At 51.4% G+C, this 16,787-nt stretch overlaps 1 protein-coding gene across 1 annotated transcript in view; it reads right to left on the reverse strand.

The window, feature by feature from the left end:
* Positions 1–1,834: 1,834 nt before the first annotated feature.
* The window catches only part of LOC134927147 (1-phosphatidylinositol 4,5-bisphosphate phosphodiesterase gamma-1-like), a 150,170-nt gene continuing 135,217 nt past the window's right edge, over positions 1,835–16,787 (reverse strand). Inside the window, exons 28-31 of the mRNA XM_063921215.1 lie at positions 11,032–11,146; positions 2,923–3,084; positions 2,334–2,422; positions 1,835–2,023 (exon numbers count right to left, since the gene is read on the reverse strand). Of these exons, the coding sequence (XP_063777285.1) occupies positions 1,835–2,023; positions 2,334–2,422; positions 2,923–3,084; positions 11,032–11,146 (555 nt within the window). The remainder of the gene's footprint in view (positions 2,024–2,333; positions 2,423–2,922; positions 3,085–11,031; positions 11,147–16,787) is intronic.

A 16,787-nucleotide genomic window follows, 5' to 3' on the forward strand; every position in this document is an offset into this window, starting at 1 on the left:
ATCATGGGCCTAATTCAGTAAGGATAGCAGATGCCGCTAATTAGCAGAATTTACTATCCTTTGGAGCGCATGCTGGGGGCCGCCCGGGCCTCCCAGCATGCTCACCGGAGCCCCCCCCCCCCCCCCCACCTTCAACAAGCAGAAATTGCGATCGCATCGCAATTCCTGCATGTTAGCAGAAATAATGGAAGACTCCTGCCGGCGCTGCATGTGACATCACGCAGCTGCCGCGATCACGCCACTGACAACCCCCGTTTGTTTGGCTCCACCCCCACAATGCTCCGTCTCCTCCCTGGAAACGGAGAGTTGCCCGGCCCACCTCTGCCTGATTGACAGGCAGAGGTGATCGCATTTTATGCGCCCCCCCGCCCGCGCAGAAAATGTGGGCGCATGCACAGAACGGGCACTGCGCATGCGCCCACATCTTTTTCTCAAAAATTCCGGTTGGATCGCACACTGCGATCCTACCTGAATTAGGCCCCATATCAGGGTAAATGATCATTTTATCCCAAGCCTGGAATGCACAATTACCAGTTACCAGGAGGTGGCGCTGTAGAGGGGAATTCCCAACGTTCTTCTAATGACTAATTATAATTTAGGCCAATAGACTAGATCTGCCCGCTGTTTGTATTGGGGATAACAGGTAAGAATATGCACCTGCCACTTTTATATGTACATCTACATCTGGTGAGCAAAGGGCAATAACTAAAGTGTTACTGCCTTGGTTGAAGGCGGGGCCTCCCTTGTTTATATAATTAGGGTCCCTAACATATTTCCCATACTGTATGGGGGGGGGGCAGAGACATGGTTTCTAAAAAACAAAAAGCCTGAGAATGACCAATCAATGTCTGCTTCTGTCAGAGTAGGAATCTGATTGGTCAGTACTGAGATGACTAATGAGTGTCTGCCGCTGTCGGGTTGATAATGTGATTGGTCAGTAGTGAGAGTGAGCAGTCAGTGTCTGCCGCTGTCAGGGTGACGATGTGCTTCTGTCAGGGTGACGATGTGATTGGTCAGTGAGTGAGCAATCAGTGTCTTACTTCTGTCAGGGTGAAGATGTGATTGGTCAATGAGTAAGCACTCAGTGTCTTACTTCTGTCAGGGTGACAATGTGATTGTTCAATGAGTGAGCAATCAGTGTCTTACTTCTGCCAGGGTGACCATGTGATTGGTCAGTGAGTGAGCAATCAATGTCTTACTTCTGTCAGGGTGACCATGTGATTGGTCAGTAGGTAGCAATTAGTGTCTTACTTCTGTCAGGGTTACGATGTGATTGGTCAGTGAGTGAGCAATCAGTGTCTTACTTCTGTCAGGGTGACCATGCGTTTGGTCAGTAATACCCCTTTCACATCGCACAAATAACCCAGTACCGACACGGCATATTGCCGTGTCGAACCGGGTCAGTGTGCGATGTGAAAGCACACTGGGCGATTTAGCGGGTCGCCTGACCCGGTAAATCAACCCGGTAAAAAAGAAGGGTTTTACCCGGGTTGATTACCGGGTCAGGTGCGGTGTGAATGGGAGCCGTGTCAATGCGACACGGTTCCCATTCACAAGATAGGGAGAGGCGGCGCTGGAGATGAGCTCATCTCCCGACGCCGCCTCCACCCCCGCCCCTGCTGCTGCTGCGGCCTCCGTTGTCATGGCAACCGACCCGGTATATTGCCGGGTCGGGAAGCCTGCAACGGAGCGCAAATGCCGGATCCCACCCGGTAAGTACACGTTTGTCTTACCGGGTAGGACCCGGCATTTGCGGTGTGAATGCAGCATAAGTGAGCAATCAATGTCTTACTTCTGTCAGGGTGACGATGTGATTGGTGAGGAGATAAATGACTCACTTCCTGTTTCGCACTTCGGTGAGCTCCAGCAGTCTTTCCTGCGCTGCCCGGAGCTCGTCCAGACGCTGCTGGTATCGGGAGTCGCAGTTATTGGCTCTCTCGTAGCTGGAGACCTGGCTGGAGAGCTCACTTGCTCTGTCCCGGAGCTGCTGGATGGATGTGTAAAGGTTTTCGTCGTCCTCCTCCTGCATCCAACAGACATATAGTATCAATGTAACTGAGAGGCAATGCCCGCGATTTAGGGGTCTACGTACTAAGCTGTGGAGAGAGATTAAGTGGATGGAGATAAAGTACCAGCCAATCAGCTCCTAACTGCCATGTTACAGGCTGTGTTTAAAAAATGAGTTAGGAGCTGATTGGCTGGTACTTTATCTCAGTCCACTTTGTCTCTCTCCAAGACTTAGTACATACTGTAGATCCCATAGTCTGCTCCTATGGCGCTGTGATGTCCCTAGCAGGCACTCAGACTTGTGTGAGAGAAATGTAAGACTTTACCTTAGCATTGGCAATCTCTATATGCACCAGCAGGGCGGCGAGCTCCAGCTCCTCGCTGTAACTGTTACATAAGGGCACGGATCGGTAACCTGGGCACAAGACACGTGTGATACAGGAATTACTCCAGACACTACATAATGTAAACGCAGATATTCATTCATCAGTGTTGGGGCTTTTATAACAGTTACAGAACAAGAGAGGTTTATATCCCCTCCCACGGCGTCACACCGGACAGGGCAGTTACCTCGCATGCGATGATCCCTCAACCACGTCGTCATCCCTCCATGCTGCCGAGCGCGGTGTAAATTCACTCGTTGTGAAAGATAAAACTAATTGTGGTTCTCTAGCCAATCAGCTCCTAACTGTCAAGTGTTGTAAGCTGATTGGCTGGAGCACTATTTATCATACACAACGAGTTTTATCACTCATTGATAAATGGGCCCCCAAGATATTATAAGTGTACACAGCAAGACATATGGAGACATTTTGCTTTGTTGCCTTGGAGTAATGTGGGGGAGAATATTTACCTGTGCGCCACATATTCTGCCACCCATCCATGCACACCCCCATCACCTCGCCCATTTCTTACCCGTCTTCAGAGCCTTCACGGGAAACGTTGCCTGCGCCAGGAAGTTGGGGTCACTGAACATGTCCTCCTCGTACACCACGAATCGCAGGAACGCAAATTCTGGATTATTGATGTCAAACACAAACTCCTTCATTGTCCAGACGGGGTTCAGACCGTTGTCCGCTGTGTGAGGAAGATCTGATCAGAAACATTTCGGCAACATGAAATCACAGTAATTGTCTGATAGTGAGCCGGGCGCAGCTGTGTCTGTGTATGCGCCTACCAGCGGTCACCCGTCTGCGCCAAATACCACTACAAAGTCCTACCCTGGTGTACGTCTGTGCGTCCTACCGGTGTCCGTAGGTGCTGAAATACAGATCTGGTTGCACCATTGAAACGATGGGGGCAATTCAGGCCTGATCGCTAGGGTGCGTTTTTTGCATCCCTGCGATCAGGTAGTCGCCGCCTACAGGGGGAGGGTATTACCTTTGTGCAGGTGTGCAATCGCTTTTGTTAGAGACCTGTACTAACATCAGTTTGTGCAGTCTCTGCACTGCCCAGGACTTACTCAGCCGTTGAGCGGGGCCGGAGCTGACGTCAGACACCCTCCCTTAAAACGCAGGGCCGCTCCTGCGTTTTCCCGGACACGCCTACAAAACGGTCAGTTGCCTCCCACAAACGGACTCTTCCTGTCAGTCACCTTGCGATTACCCGTGCGATCACTTTCTTCGCATCATCCCGTCGCTATACACCGATGCCCGGTGCAGTCATCCGACGCGCCGGCGCACTGTGGTGCATACGCATGCGCAGTTCAGACCCGACCGCCCGCTGTGCGAAAAGATCTGAATTACCCCCTATGTCAGGTGCAGTTTCTCCATCTGTGTGTGATCTCCTATGTGAGCGGCTGAGCACCTGTGTACGAATCACTTTCAACAACGTTCCCACAACACCCCAATAAAACAGACCATCTGTGTGTGTGAAGTTTGTATGTTCTCTCCGTGCACTGCGGAATATGTTTGCACTATATAAATAACTGATGATAACAGCGAGCGACCGGAGCCACATGCACACCCCACCCACCATCGCAAGTTGTACGCAAACATACGGGCCTGTGTCCAATTCTGATCAGACACTATGGGGGTAATTCCAAGTTGATCGCAGCAGGATTTTTGTTAGCAATTGGGCAAAACCATGTGCACTGCAGGGGAGGCAGATATAACATGTGCAGAGAGAGTTAGATTTGGGTGGGGTGTGTTCAATCTGCAATCTAATTTGCAGTGTAAAAATAAAGCAGCCAGTATTTACGCTGCGCAGAAATAAAATAACCCACCCAAATCTAACTCTCTCTGCACATGTTATATCTGCCTCCCCTGCAGTGCACATGGTTTTGCCCAATTGCTATCAAAAATCCTGCTGCGATCAACTTGGAATTACCCCCTATATTCACGGCCGCTCATTGAAGTCTTTATTCCATATGTTCCGGAACCCACATTTATTTCACACTGTGCCACTTGTGAGTACACACCTATTAGTGGTATATTTACTAAAGTGCAGGTTTACAGAAGTGGAGATGTTGCCTCTAGCAACCAATCAAATTCTTCTTATCATTTATCTAGCACCTTCTAGAAGATAATAAGCTAGAATATGATTGGTTGCTATTGGCAACATCTCCACTGCTATAAACCTGCACTTTAGTATTTGATATAGAATAAAGATTTCAATAGTAGAAGTTACCTGGAGAACTTTCACTTCCCTCAAGACACAATTCCCACCAATGAGTTTGAATTCAAGATAAATGCTTCAGATTCTCTGCGGCACAGGTTCTCACACTCAGTCCCCAGGACCCCAAACAGGGCATGTTTTCCAGATCTCCTCACAGAGTCACGAGTGAAATAATTACCTACACCTGTGGCTCTTTTACAATGTGTCAGTGAGCAGGGGTGTATCTAGGGGTACGAGCGCCCCTGACAAAGTAAGGGACTGCTCCCCCCCCCCCCCCCCAAATATTTGAAATGAGGAAGGCTGAAAAAAGAGCGTGGTCACACAATAGTATGCCCAATTCAAATGACACCATATGGTAGTGCCCCTTATTCACATTACACTGCACAGTAGTGTCCGTTATTCATGTTACACCACACAGTAGTACCCCTTATACATGTTACGCCACATTTGTTTATATATCGTGTGTAAATATTTATATATATATATATATATATATATACTGTATATATATATATATATATATATATATATATAAGAGAGAGAGAGAGAGAGATTTATACAGCAGTGTATTTGTAGCTGTGCCTCACCAGGAAATCAGCATAAGGCTTCACACACTCCTGCTAAGCCTGCCCCCAGACTCCCATTGGCTAGTTTCACAGGAGTCTGGGGGCGGGCTTACAAGGAGTGTGTGAAGCATAATACTGGGTACACACTGGCCGATATATCAGCCATTTAATTGAACGGTTGGTATATCGCAGGTGTGTCGGCCAGTGTACCCCGGTTATATGACATATCACGTCGGCTGTGCAGCCGATGACTAATATATCTACAGATATACTGGTGCATCGTCTGTGTGTACGGGCATCTATGTATCTATCTAAGGTGGTCAATCCGAGTTGATCGCACATTTTGCCGCTCGTGCGATCAACTTGACACCGCCTATGGGGGAAGTGGTTTTAGCATAGCAGGGCTGCGATCGCTTGTGCAGCCCTGAAGTGATCTGGCGCCATTTTCTCAGCTGGGCTGCTCTCAACGGGACTGCTGGGTTCTGTCTCCTCTGTAAAGCCGCCTGTCACAGCGCTGTGATGGCAGCTCATCTCCGTCAACAAGGTATCAGTATCCTGCCGTATCTGGACGACCTGCTGATCCTGGCAAACTCCCAAGATGTCCTCCTGAGTCATCTCCAACTGACGGTGCAATTCCTCACAGCCCACGGGTGGCTGATCAATTGGAAAAAGTCCTCCCTGGTCCCTGAGTGGAGCATGGTGCACCTGGGGGCTCTACTGGATACGCACTGCCAGAGGCTGTTTCTGTCTCCAGAGAAGGTCCTGAGGCTTCAGGACAGAATCAGATGCTTCCTCTCTCACCCAAAAGTGTCCATTCACTCGGCGATGCAAGTACTAGGCTTGATGGTGTCGGCCTTCGACACGGTGGAGTATGCTCAATTCCATTCTTGCCCTCTCAAACGATTAATTCTATCCAAGTAGGATGGTCTGCCTCATCGAATCAGGTCTCAAGTGATATCCCTGACTCCGGAGGTCTGATTGTCTCTATCCTGGTGGCTCCAGGATCAGCACTTGAGCAGGGGCCATCCCTTCTGGATTCCCAACTGGGTCCTTTTGACTACGGACGCCAGTCTGAGGGGCTGGGGCATGGTGTTCGAGCAACACTCTCTCCAGGGTCGCTGGACCAGGGAGGAGCCTCTCCTCCCCATCAACATTCTGGAACTGCGGGCAGTGTTCAAAGCACTGACACTGGCCCTGCCTCTGATATGGAACAGGCCTGTTCAAGTACAATCAGACAACGCCACCACGGTGGCTTACATAAATCATCAAGGTGGCACTCAAAGCCGAAAAGCAATGATGGAAGTGTCCAGAATTCTTCGTTGGGCAGAACTCCATCTGCCAGCAATATCGGCAGTATTCATTCCGGGTGTCCTCAACTGGGAAGCGGATTTCCTCAGTCGTCAGGACGTACATACCGGTGAATGGAGCCTTCATCCGGAGGTCTTTCAACTTTTAGTGGACAAGTGGGGCCTACCAGACGTAGACTTGATGGCGTCTCAACACAATCACTAGGTTCCGGTCTTCGGATCAAGGACAAGGGATCCAGAGGCAGCGTTCATGGACGCCCTAGTACATCCATGGGACTTTCAGCTGCCGTACGTGGTGTCACTCCTGCCCAGGGTACTGCGGAAGTTCAAGCTAGAAGGAGGAGTCCTACTTCTGGTCACTCCGGCGTGGCCCAGATGGCATTGGTTGTCAGACCTGCAGGGTCTATAGATGGAGCGTCCTCTACTAATTCCTCAACGCCCAGACCTCCTCGTTCAGGGTTCTTGTGTCTACCCAGACCTGGCCAGACTGGCTTTGACGGCGTGGCTCTTGAAGCATCACTCCTGAGGGCCAAAGGATTCTCTGAGGCGGTCATCCAAACCATGCTGAAGGCCCGTAAACTAGCTTCGGCTCGGATTTACTATAGGGTCTAGAGCTCTTACTTCACCTGGTGTGCTGCTAAGAACTACGATGTCTACAAGTTCAGAACTTCATGGCTTCTGGCTTTTCTACAACAAGGCCTGGACTTAGGCCTTCGTCTGGCCTCCCTCAAAATTTCATATTTCTGCCTTGTCAGTGTGGTTTCAGAGGAAGATTGCATCTATTCCTGACGTTCATACTTTCACTCAGGGTGTTTTGCGGATACAACCTCCCTATGTCCCTCCTGTGGCTCCATGGGATCTGTCTGTTGTCCTTAACGCCCTGCAAGAGTCTCCCTTTGAGCCTCTTGAGCCTGTGGACCTGAAGTGGATTACACTTAAGGTCCTGTTTCTGCGGGCTATTGCCTCTGTTAGGAGGGTGTCGAACTTAGGCACCTTGTCCTGCCGTCCGCCCTTTCTGATTTTTCACCGTGACCGGGCAAACTCGTCCTGGTTATTTGTCTAAGGTGGTGTCCACCTTTACCAAGAGATTGTGGTTCCGGCCTTTATCTCTTCTGGTTTGTCCTCCAAAGAGCGGTCTTTGGATGTGGTACGGGCTTTCCGTATATATGTGGAGAGGATTGCCTCCATAAGGAGGTCTGATTCCCTCTTCGTACGGTTTGGTTTTCACAAATGTGGCTGGCCTGCGAATAAGAAGACTTTGGCCAGATGGATTAGATTGATGATTGCACAAGTTTACGCGCAGGCTTATCTTTCAGCTCCTGCTGCTATATCAGTCTGTTTGACCTCTTGGGCGGCCCACCATGGTGCGTCCGCTGAACAATTGTGCAAGGCGACTGCGTGGTGCTCTGTGAACACGTTCATCAGGTTCTATCCCATTGATGCTTCCGCCTCCCAGGATGCTTCCTTTGGATGCCGGGTTCTTGTACCCGCTACCATGCGTCCCCTCCCATAAGGAACTGCTTTAGGACATCCCCGATGTTATTCCCTGTGGAACCCCAGTGTACCGCGCTGCAGAAAAGGAGATTTATGGTAAGACTTACCATGGTTAAATCTCTTTCTGCGAGGTACACTGGATTCCACAGGGCGCCCACCCTGACGCACCTAGCTTCTTTGGGTTTGTATGGCATTAGCCGCTGGTCCCTTCTCCTGTCGTGAGAATGTGGGTTTATGTGACTAACATCTACCGTCTCTATTACCTGCTACTGCATTGGACTGGTTAATGAAACTGAGCTCCAGTGCCTGGAGGCGGGGCTATAGAGGAGGCAGTGCAGTGCATCCTGGGAAAAGTCAAAGCTTTAGCTTGTTGGTGCCTCGGATCAAGATCCAACTCTACTCCCCGATGTTATTCCCGGTGGAATCCAGTGTACCTCGCAGAAAGAGATTTAACCATGGTAAGTCTTACCATAAATCTCCTTATACAAACACACACACACGCACACACACCAGGGTCAGTTCTAGACCTTATGGTGCCCAGGGCGAACGTTTCCTTTGGTGCCCCCCACTCCCCTCAAGCAGGGTGTGACAGAGGAGAGGTGTCAGTTGCATGGGGGGAGTAATGTGGGCAGGGGGCATGAGCGGGAGCAATGTGTGATAGAGGAGGGTAGTCAGGGTATGAGCGTGTGGGGAGGGGGCATGAGGGCTGTCTGGGGTATTAGGGTATGGTGTAGGAAGGGGCATGAGGGGTGTCTGGGGTGAGCAGGGTGTGACAGAGGAGGGGTGTCAGGTGCATGAGGGGTGTCTGGGGTATGAGGAGGGGGCATGAGGGCTGTCTGGGGTATGAGGGTATGATGTAGGGAGGGGCATGAAGGGTGTCTGGGGTGAGCAAGGTGTGGCAGAGGAGGGGTGTCAGGTGATGAGGGGTGTAATGTGTGTGGAGGGTGGCATGAGGGGTGTATGTAGTGATGGGGCATAAGGAATGTCTAGGGTATAGGTTGAGCAGAGTGTCAGAGGGGTGTGATGTAGGGAGGGGGCATGAGGGAAGTCAGGGTATAGGGGGAGCAGGGTGTGACAGAGGAGGGGTGTCAGGTGTATGAGGGGTATAATGTGTGTGGGAGGTGGCATGAGGGGTGTATGTAGGGAGGGGACTTGAGGGATGTCAGGGTATAGGAGGAGTAGGGTGTGGCAGGGCAGGGGTGTCAGATCATGGGGGGGTGTTATGTGTGTGGGGGGGCAGGGGGTGTAATGTGTGGGGAGGGGGGAAATGCTAGGGCAGGCTGGAACAGTCTCATAGACTCTGGGTCCTCTCACCAGCTCCTCCAGTCATCACAGCAGCAGAAGCACCGCGACCCCCACACACCGCCATCTTCCTGTCACCCCCGGAGCCACTGGTCACATGACATGCCCAGCAACAGTCATGTGTAATTAGCACCAATGTCCGGCACTGCACTTCAGCGATAAGTGAAACTACATCACGCAGAAGATTCTGATGCAGGGAGCTACTGGCAGCAATGGCTGCCGGAAGCTGTAGTTTTAGAGCTGCCTCACTGAATGTGAGTGGACATCAGCGATAATTTCTGAGTGACTGCTGTGCATGTCTCCTGTTCGAAGTCTACCCACTGGCCGCGGGTGGCACCTCCGGGCGGCAACCATTTTCTGCCAGCACCCCTGGCGAGTGCCATCCTGGCCAAAGGGTAGATACGCCCCTGTCAGTGAGTAATGAGTGTGCTGGGTGACCTGGGAAACGTGAGCTGTGTGGGGTCCTGAGGACTGAGTTTGAGAACCACTGATCTAAGGAGACCGTACGCCGCTGCTTTTTCAAGTTCTGTTTGCACCACAGTTTGCCATTTATAAACACTTTGGGAATGTTCCGGAATCTCTACCAAGTTCAGGCTGCACTTACTGAAACAATGGGGTTAATTCTGAGTTGATCGCAGCAGGATTTTTGTTAGCAGTTGGGCAAAACCATGTGCACTGCAGGGGGGGGGGGGGGGGGCGCAGATGTAACATGTGCAGAGAGAGTTAGATTTGGGTGGGGTGAGTTCAATCTGCAATCTAAATTGCAGTGTAAAAATTAAGCAGCCAGTATTTACCCTGCACAGAAACAAAATAACCCACCCAAATCTAACTCTCTCTGCACATGTTATATCTGCCTCCCCTGCAGTGCACATGGTTTTGCCCAACTGCTAACAAAAATCCTGCTGCGATCAACTCAGAATTATTACCCCCAATATTAGAACATTTTTGTCACCTGTCATTTTTATACAATATATATGTTTAGGATTACTCAACTATCCCTTTAAACAGAGCCGGCCCTAACCAATATGATGCCCTAGGCAAGATTTTGGCTGGTGCCCCCTAGCACCGCCGCTAATTCTTCAAGAGATGCCTGGCATTAGTCAGCTGGCAGCTCTGCTAACGTCGGGCACCTTTTGTTTATGAAAATGCATCTTATTTGCATTACTATGTGGCTAGAATGCACAAGCAGATTCTACTGATTAAAATGATATCCAGCATGCCTGTGCAACTGCGGCTGTATCTGCATACGAAATGCTACATTACAGTGATTTCCAGGAATACACGCAATTTAGCATTTCGTATGCAGATACAGCCGCAGTCACACACAGAATATAGGCATTCCGCATATCATTTTAATCAGCAGAAGCTGCTGGTGCCCCATAGAATACCAAATGCCCTAGGCATTTGCCTAGTTTGCCTATGCCTAAGGCCGACTCTGCCTTTAAACCGGGACACTCATGAAATACGCATGTTCTGTCCATGAGGGTCCCGGTTTAAACGGATAGTATGGTAAGCCTATTCATACATTATATATGTTATATTTATTTTATTAGTCCAGCAGGCAGATGGAGTTGTTTTTTGTCTCCCTTAATTGAACATGCAATAACTAGTAACGCCACTGGGGGTCGCTGGTGGACAGAGAGATGAATCAAACTGAACTTTTCTGAAAGTGGAATATCAGTTATTTTTTTACTTGAGCTGATTAGTAAATATCCTATAATCCCGCTGCGTCCGCTCACCTACAACGTCGCTCCTGTTCTTGCTGTTGTCAAACTCCGATCCACAAACTTCCACTTCCACAAAAGGACATACAATACTCCGGCCGTTCTTAGGGAGGTGCCTGGCGCCCAGAATCTGGAGTATGAGACAGCTGTGAATACGCATCACGTAACGCATCGGACATGTTATATGACATGGTCTGATACACAGATGTGCATATGTACCCTGCACTGCACTATACGCCCATATTACAGTCACCCCACTCCTCACTATACACCCATATTACTGTCACCCCACTCCTCACTATACACCCATATTACTGTCACCCCACTCCTCACTATACACCCATATTACTGTCACCCCACTCCTCACTATACACCCATATTACTGTGCCCATCACCCCACTCCACACTATACACCCATATTACTGAGCCCTATCACCTCGCTCCTCACTATACACCCATATTACTGTGCCCTGTCACCCCACTCCTCACTACAAACCCATATTACTGTGCCCTATCACCCCGCTCCTCACTATACACCCATATTACTGAGCCCTATCACCCCACTCCTCAATATACACCCATATTACTGTGCCCTATCACCCCGCTCCTCACTATACACCCATATTACTGAGCCCTATCACCCCACTCCTCAATATACACCCATATTACTGTGCCCTATCACCCCGAACCTCACTATACACCCATATTACTGAGCCCTATCACCCCGCTCCTCACTATACACCCATATTACTGAGCCCTATCACCCCGCTCCTCACTATACACCCATATTACTGAGCCCTATCACCCCGCTTCTCACTATACACCCATATTACTGTGCCCCATCACCCCGCTCCACACTATACACCCATATTACTGAGCCCTATCACTCCGCTCCTCACTATACACCGATATTACTGAGTCCTATTACCCCGCTCCTCACTGTACACCCATATTACTGAGCCCTGTCACCCCGCTCCTCACTGTACACCCATATTACTGAGCCCTATCACCCCGCTCCTCACTATACACCCATATTACTGAGCCCTATCACCCCGCTACTCACTATACACCCATATTACTGAGTCCTATCATCACGCTCCTCACTATACACCCGTATTACTGAGCCCTATCACCCCACTCCTCACTATACACCCATATTACTGAGCCCTATCACCCCACTCCTCACTATACACCCATATTTCTGAGCCCTATCACCCCGCTCCTCACTATACACCCATATTACCGAGTCCTATCATCCCGCTCCTCACTATACACCCATATTACTGAGCCCTATCACCCCACTCCTCACTATACGCCCTTATTTCTGAGCCCCATCACCCTGCTCCTCACTATACACCCACATTACTGAGCCCTATCACCCCACTCCTCACTATACACTCACATTACTGTGCCCTATCACCCCGCTCCTCACTGTACACCCATATTACTGAGCCCTATCACCCCGCTCCTCACTATACACCCATATTACTGAGCCCTATCACCCCGCTACTCACTATACACCCATATTACTGAGTCCTATCATCACGCTCCTCACTATACACCTGTATTACTGAGCCCTATCACCCCACTCCTCACTATACACCCATATTACTGAGCCCTATCACCCCGCTACTCACTATACACCCATATTTCTGAGCCCTATCACCCCGCTCCTCACTATACACCCATATTACCGAGTCCTATCATCCCGCTCCTCACTATAAACCCATATTACTGAGCCCTATCACCCCACTCCTCACTATACACCCTTATTTCTGAGCCCCATCACCCTGCTCCTCACTATACACCCACAATACTGAGCCCTATCACCCCACTCCTCACTATACACTCACATTACTGTGCCCTATCACCCCGCTCCTCACTATACACCCACATTACTAAGCCCTATCACCCCGCTCCTCACTATACACCCATATTACTGAGCCCTATCACCCCACTCCACACTATACACCCATATTACTGAGCCCCATCACCCTGCTCCTCACTATAGACCCACATTACTGAGCCATATCACCCCACTCCTCACTATACACTCACATTACTAAGCCCTATCACCCCGCTCCTCAGTATACCCCCATGTGTCAGTAAGGTAAAGGTCACTGCACTATAGCGGAGAAGTCGGCAGCTGTTACCTTGGGCTGGCGGGGGGGGGGGGAGGGGGGGTTAGTTAATGATCTCCGTGTGCTGTGAATGTCTGGCACACAAGCAGAGGCCAGTATACTGCAGGTACTATAACTGCCCCACATACCCCGGCGGCCTAGTTACCCTGCACCCTCTGCTCTGTAGGTACTATAACTGCCCCATAGACCCCAGCGGCCTAGTTACCCCGCACCCTGTGCTCTGTAGGATTTGTATCTGCAGGTACTATAGTGCCCCACAGACCCCAGCGGCCTAGTTACCCCGCACCCTCTGTTCTGTAGGATTTGTATCTGCAGGTACTATAACTGCCCCATAGACCCCAGCGGCCTAGTTACCCCGCACCCTGTGCTCTGTAGGATTTGTATCTGCAGGTACTATAACTGCCCCACAGACCCCAGCGGCCTAGTTACCCTGCACCCTCTGCTCTGTAGTTACTATAACTGCCCCACAGACCCCAGCGGCCTAGTTACCCCGCACCCTCTGCTCTGTAGGATTTGTATCTGCAGGTATTATAGCTGCCCCACAGACCCCAGCGGCCTAGTTACCCCGCACCCTCTGCTCTGTAGGATTTGTATCTGCAGGAACTATAGCTGCCCCACAGACCCCAGCGGCCTAGTTACCCTGCACCCTCTGCTCTGTAGTTACTATAACTGCCCCACAGACCCCAGCAGCCTAGTTATCCCGCACCCTCTGCTCTGTAGGATTTGTATCTGCAGGTACTATAACTGCCCCACATACCCCAGCGGCCTAGTTACCCCGCACCCTCTGCTCTGTAGGATTTGTATCTGCAGGTACTATAGCTGCCCCACAGACCCCAGCGGCCTAGTTACCCCGCACCCTGTGCTCTGTAGGATTTGTATCTGCAGGTACTATAACTGCCCCACAGACCCCAGCGGCCTAGTTACCCCGCACCCTGTGCTCTGTAGGATTTGTATCTGCAGGTATTATAGCTGCCCCACAGACCCCAGCGGCCTAGTTACCCCGCACCCTCTGCTCTGTAGGATTTGTATCTGCAGGAACTATAGCTGCCCCACAGACCCCAGCGGCCTAGTTACCCTGCACCCTCTGCTCTGTAGTTACTATAACTGCCCCACAGACCCCAGCGGCCCAGTTACCCCGCACCCTCTGCTCTGTAGGATTTGTATCTGCAGGTACTATAACTGCCCCACATACCCCAGCGGCCTAGTTACCCCGCACCCTCTGCTCTGTAGGATTTGTATCTGCAGGTACTATAGCTGCCCCACAGACCCCAGCGGCCTAGTTACCCCGCACCCTGTGCTCTGTAGGATTTCTATCTGCAGGTACTATAACTGCCCCACAGACCCCAGCGGCCTAGTTACCCCGCACCCTGTGCTCTGTAGGATTTGTATCTGCAGGTACTATAGCTGCCCCACAGACCCCAGCGGCCTAGTTACCCTGCACCCTCTGCTCTGTAGGATTTGTATCTGCAGGTACTATAGCTGCCCCACAGACCCCAGCGGCCTAGTTACCCCGCACCCTCTGCTCTGTAGGATTTGTGTCTGCAGGTACTATAACTGCCCCACAGACCCCAGCAGCCTAGTTACCCGCACCCTCTGCTCTGTAGTTACTATAACTGCCCCACAGACCCCAGCGGCCTAGTTACCCCGCACCCTCTGCTCTGTAGGATTTGTATCTGCAGGTACTAGAACTGCCCCACAGACCCCAGCGGCCTAGTTACCCCGCACCCTCTGCTCTGTAGGATTTGTATCTGCAGGTACTATAACTGCCCCACAGACCCCAGCGGCCTAGTTACCCCGCACCCTCTGCTCTGTAGGTACTATAACTGCCCCACAGACCCCAGCAGCCTAGTTACCCCGCATCCTCTGCTCTGTAGGTACTATAACTGCCCCACAGACCCCAGCAGCCTAGTTACCCCGCACCCTCTGCTCTGTAGGATTTGTATCTGCAGGAACTATAGCTGCCCCACAGACCCCAGCGGCCTAGTTACCCCGCACCCTCTGCTCTGTAGGTACTATAACTGCCCCACAGACCCCAGCAGCCTAGTTACCCCGCACCCTCTGCTCTGTAGGTACTATAACTGCCCCACAGACCCCAGCAGCCTAGTTACCCCGCACCCTCTGCTCTGTAGGATTTGTATCTGCAGGAACTACAGCTGCCCCACAGACCCCAGCAGCCTAGTTACCCCGCACCCTCTGCTCTGTAGTTACTATAACTGCCCCACAGACCCCAGCAGCCTAGTTACCCCGCACCCTCTGCTCTGTAGGATTTGTATCTGCAGGTACTATAACTGCCCCACAGAACCCGGCGGCCTAGTTACCCCGCACCCTCTGCTCTGTAGTTACTATAATGGCCCCACAGACCCCAGCGGCCTAGTTACCCTGTGCTCTGTAGGATTTGTATCTGCAGGTACTATAGCTGCCCCACAGACCCCAGCGGCCCAGTTACCCCGCACCCTCTGCTCTGTAGGTACTATAACTGCCCCACAGACCCCAGCAGCCTAGTTACCCCGCACCCTCTGCTCTGTAGGTACTATAGCTGCCCCATAGACCCCAGCGGCCTAGTTACCCCGCACCCTCTGCTCTGTAGGATTTGTATCTGCAGGTACTATAACTGCCCCACAGACCCCAGCGGCCTAGTTACCCCGCACCCTGTGCTCTGTAGGATTTGTATCTGCAGGTACTATAACTGCCCCACAGACCCCAGCGGCCTAGTTACCCCGCACCCTGTGCTCTGTAGGATTTGTATCTGCAGGTACTATAGCTGCCCCACAGACCCCAGTGGCCTAGTTACCCTGCACCCTCTGCTCTGTAGGATTTGTATCTGCAGGTACTATAACTGCCCCACAGACCCCAGCGGCCTAGTTACCCCGCACCCTCTGCTCTGTAGGATTTGTATCTGCAGGTACTATAACTGCCCCACAGACCCCAGCGGCCTAGTTACCCCGCACCCTCTGCTCTGTAGGTACTATAACTGCCCCACAGACCCCAGCAGCCTAGTTACCCCGCATCCTCTGCTCTGTAGGTACTATAACTGCCCCACAGACCCCAGCAGCCTAGTTACCCCGCACCCTCTGCTCTGTAGGATTTGTATCTGCAGGAACTATAGCTGCCCCACAGACCCCAGCGGCCTAGTTACCCCGCACCCTCTGCTCTGTAGGTACTATAACTGCCCCACAGACCCCAGCAGCCTAGTTACCCCGCACCCTCTGCTCTGTAGGTACTATAACTGCCCCACAGACCCCAGCAGCCTAGTTACCCCGCACCCTCTGCTCTGTAGGATTTGTATCTGCAGGAACTATAGCTGCCCCACAGACCCCAGCAGCCTAGTTACCCCGCACCCTCTGCTCTGTAGTTACTATAACTGCCCCACAGACCCCAGCGGCCTAGTTACCCCGCACCCTCTGCTCTGTAGGATTTGTATCTGCAGGTACTATAACTGCCCCACAGACCCCGACGGCCTAGTTACCCCGCACCCTCTGCTCTGTAGTTACTATAATGGCCCCACAGACCCCAGCGGCCTAGTTACCCTGTGCTCTGTAGGATTTGTATCTGCAGGTACTATAGCTGCCCCACAGACCCCAGCGGCCTAGTTACCCTGCACCCTCTGCTCTGTAGGATTTGTATCTGCAG

This window comes from Pseudophryne corroboree, chromosome 5 (genome assembly GCF_028390025.1).
Source record: "Pseudophryne corroboree isolate aPseCor3 chromosome 5, aPseCor3.hap2, whole genome shotgun sequence".
Taxonomy (NCBI): Eukaryota; Metazoa; Chordata; class Amphibia; order Anura; family Myobatrachidae; genus Pseudophryne; species Pseudophryne corroboree.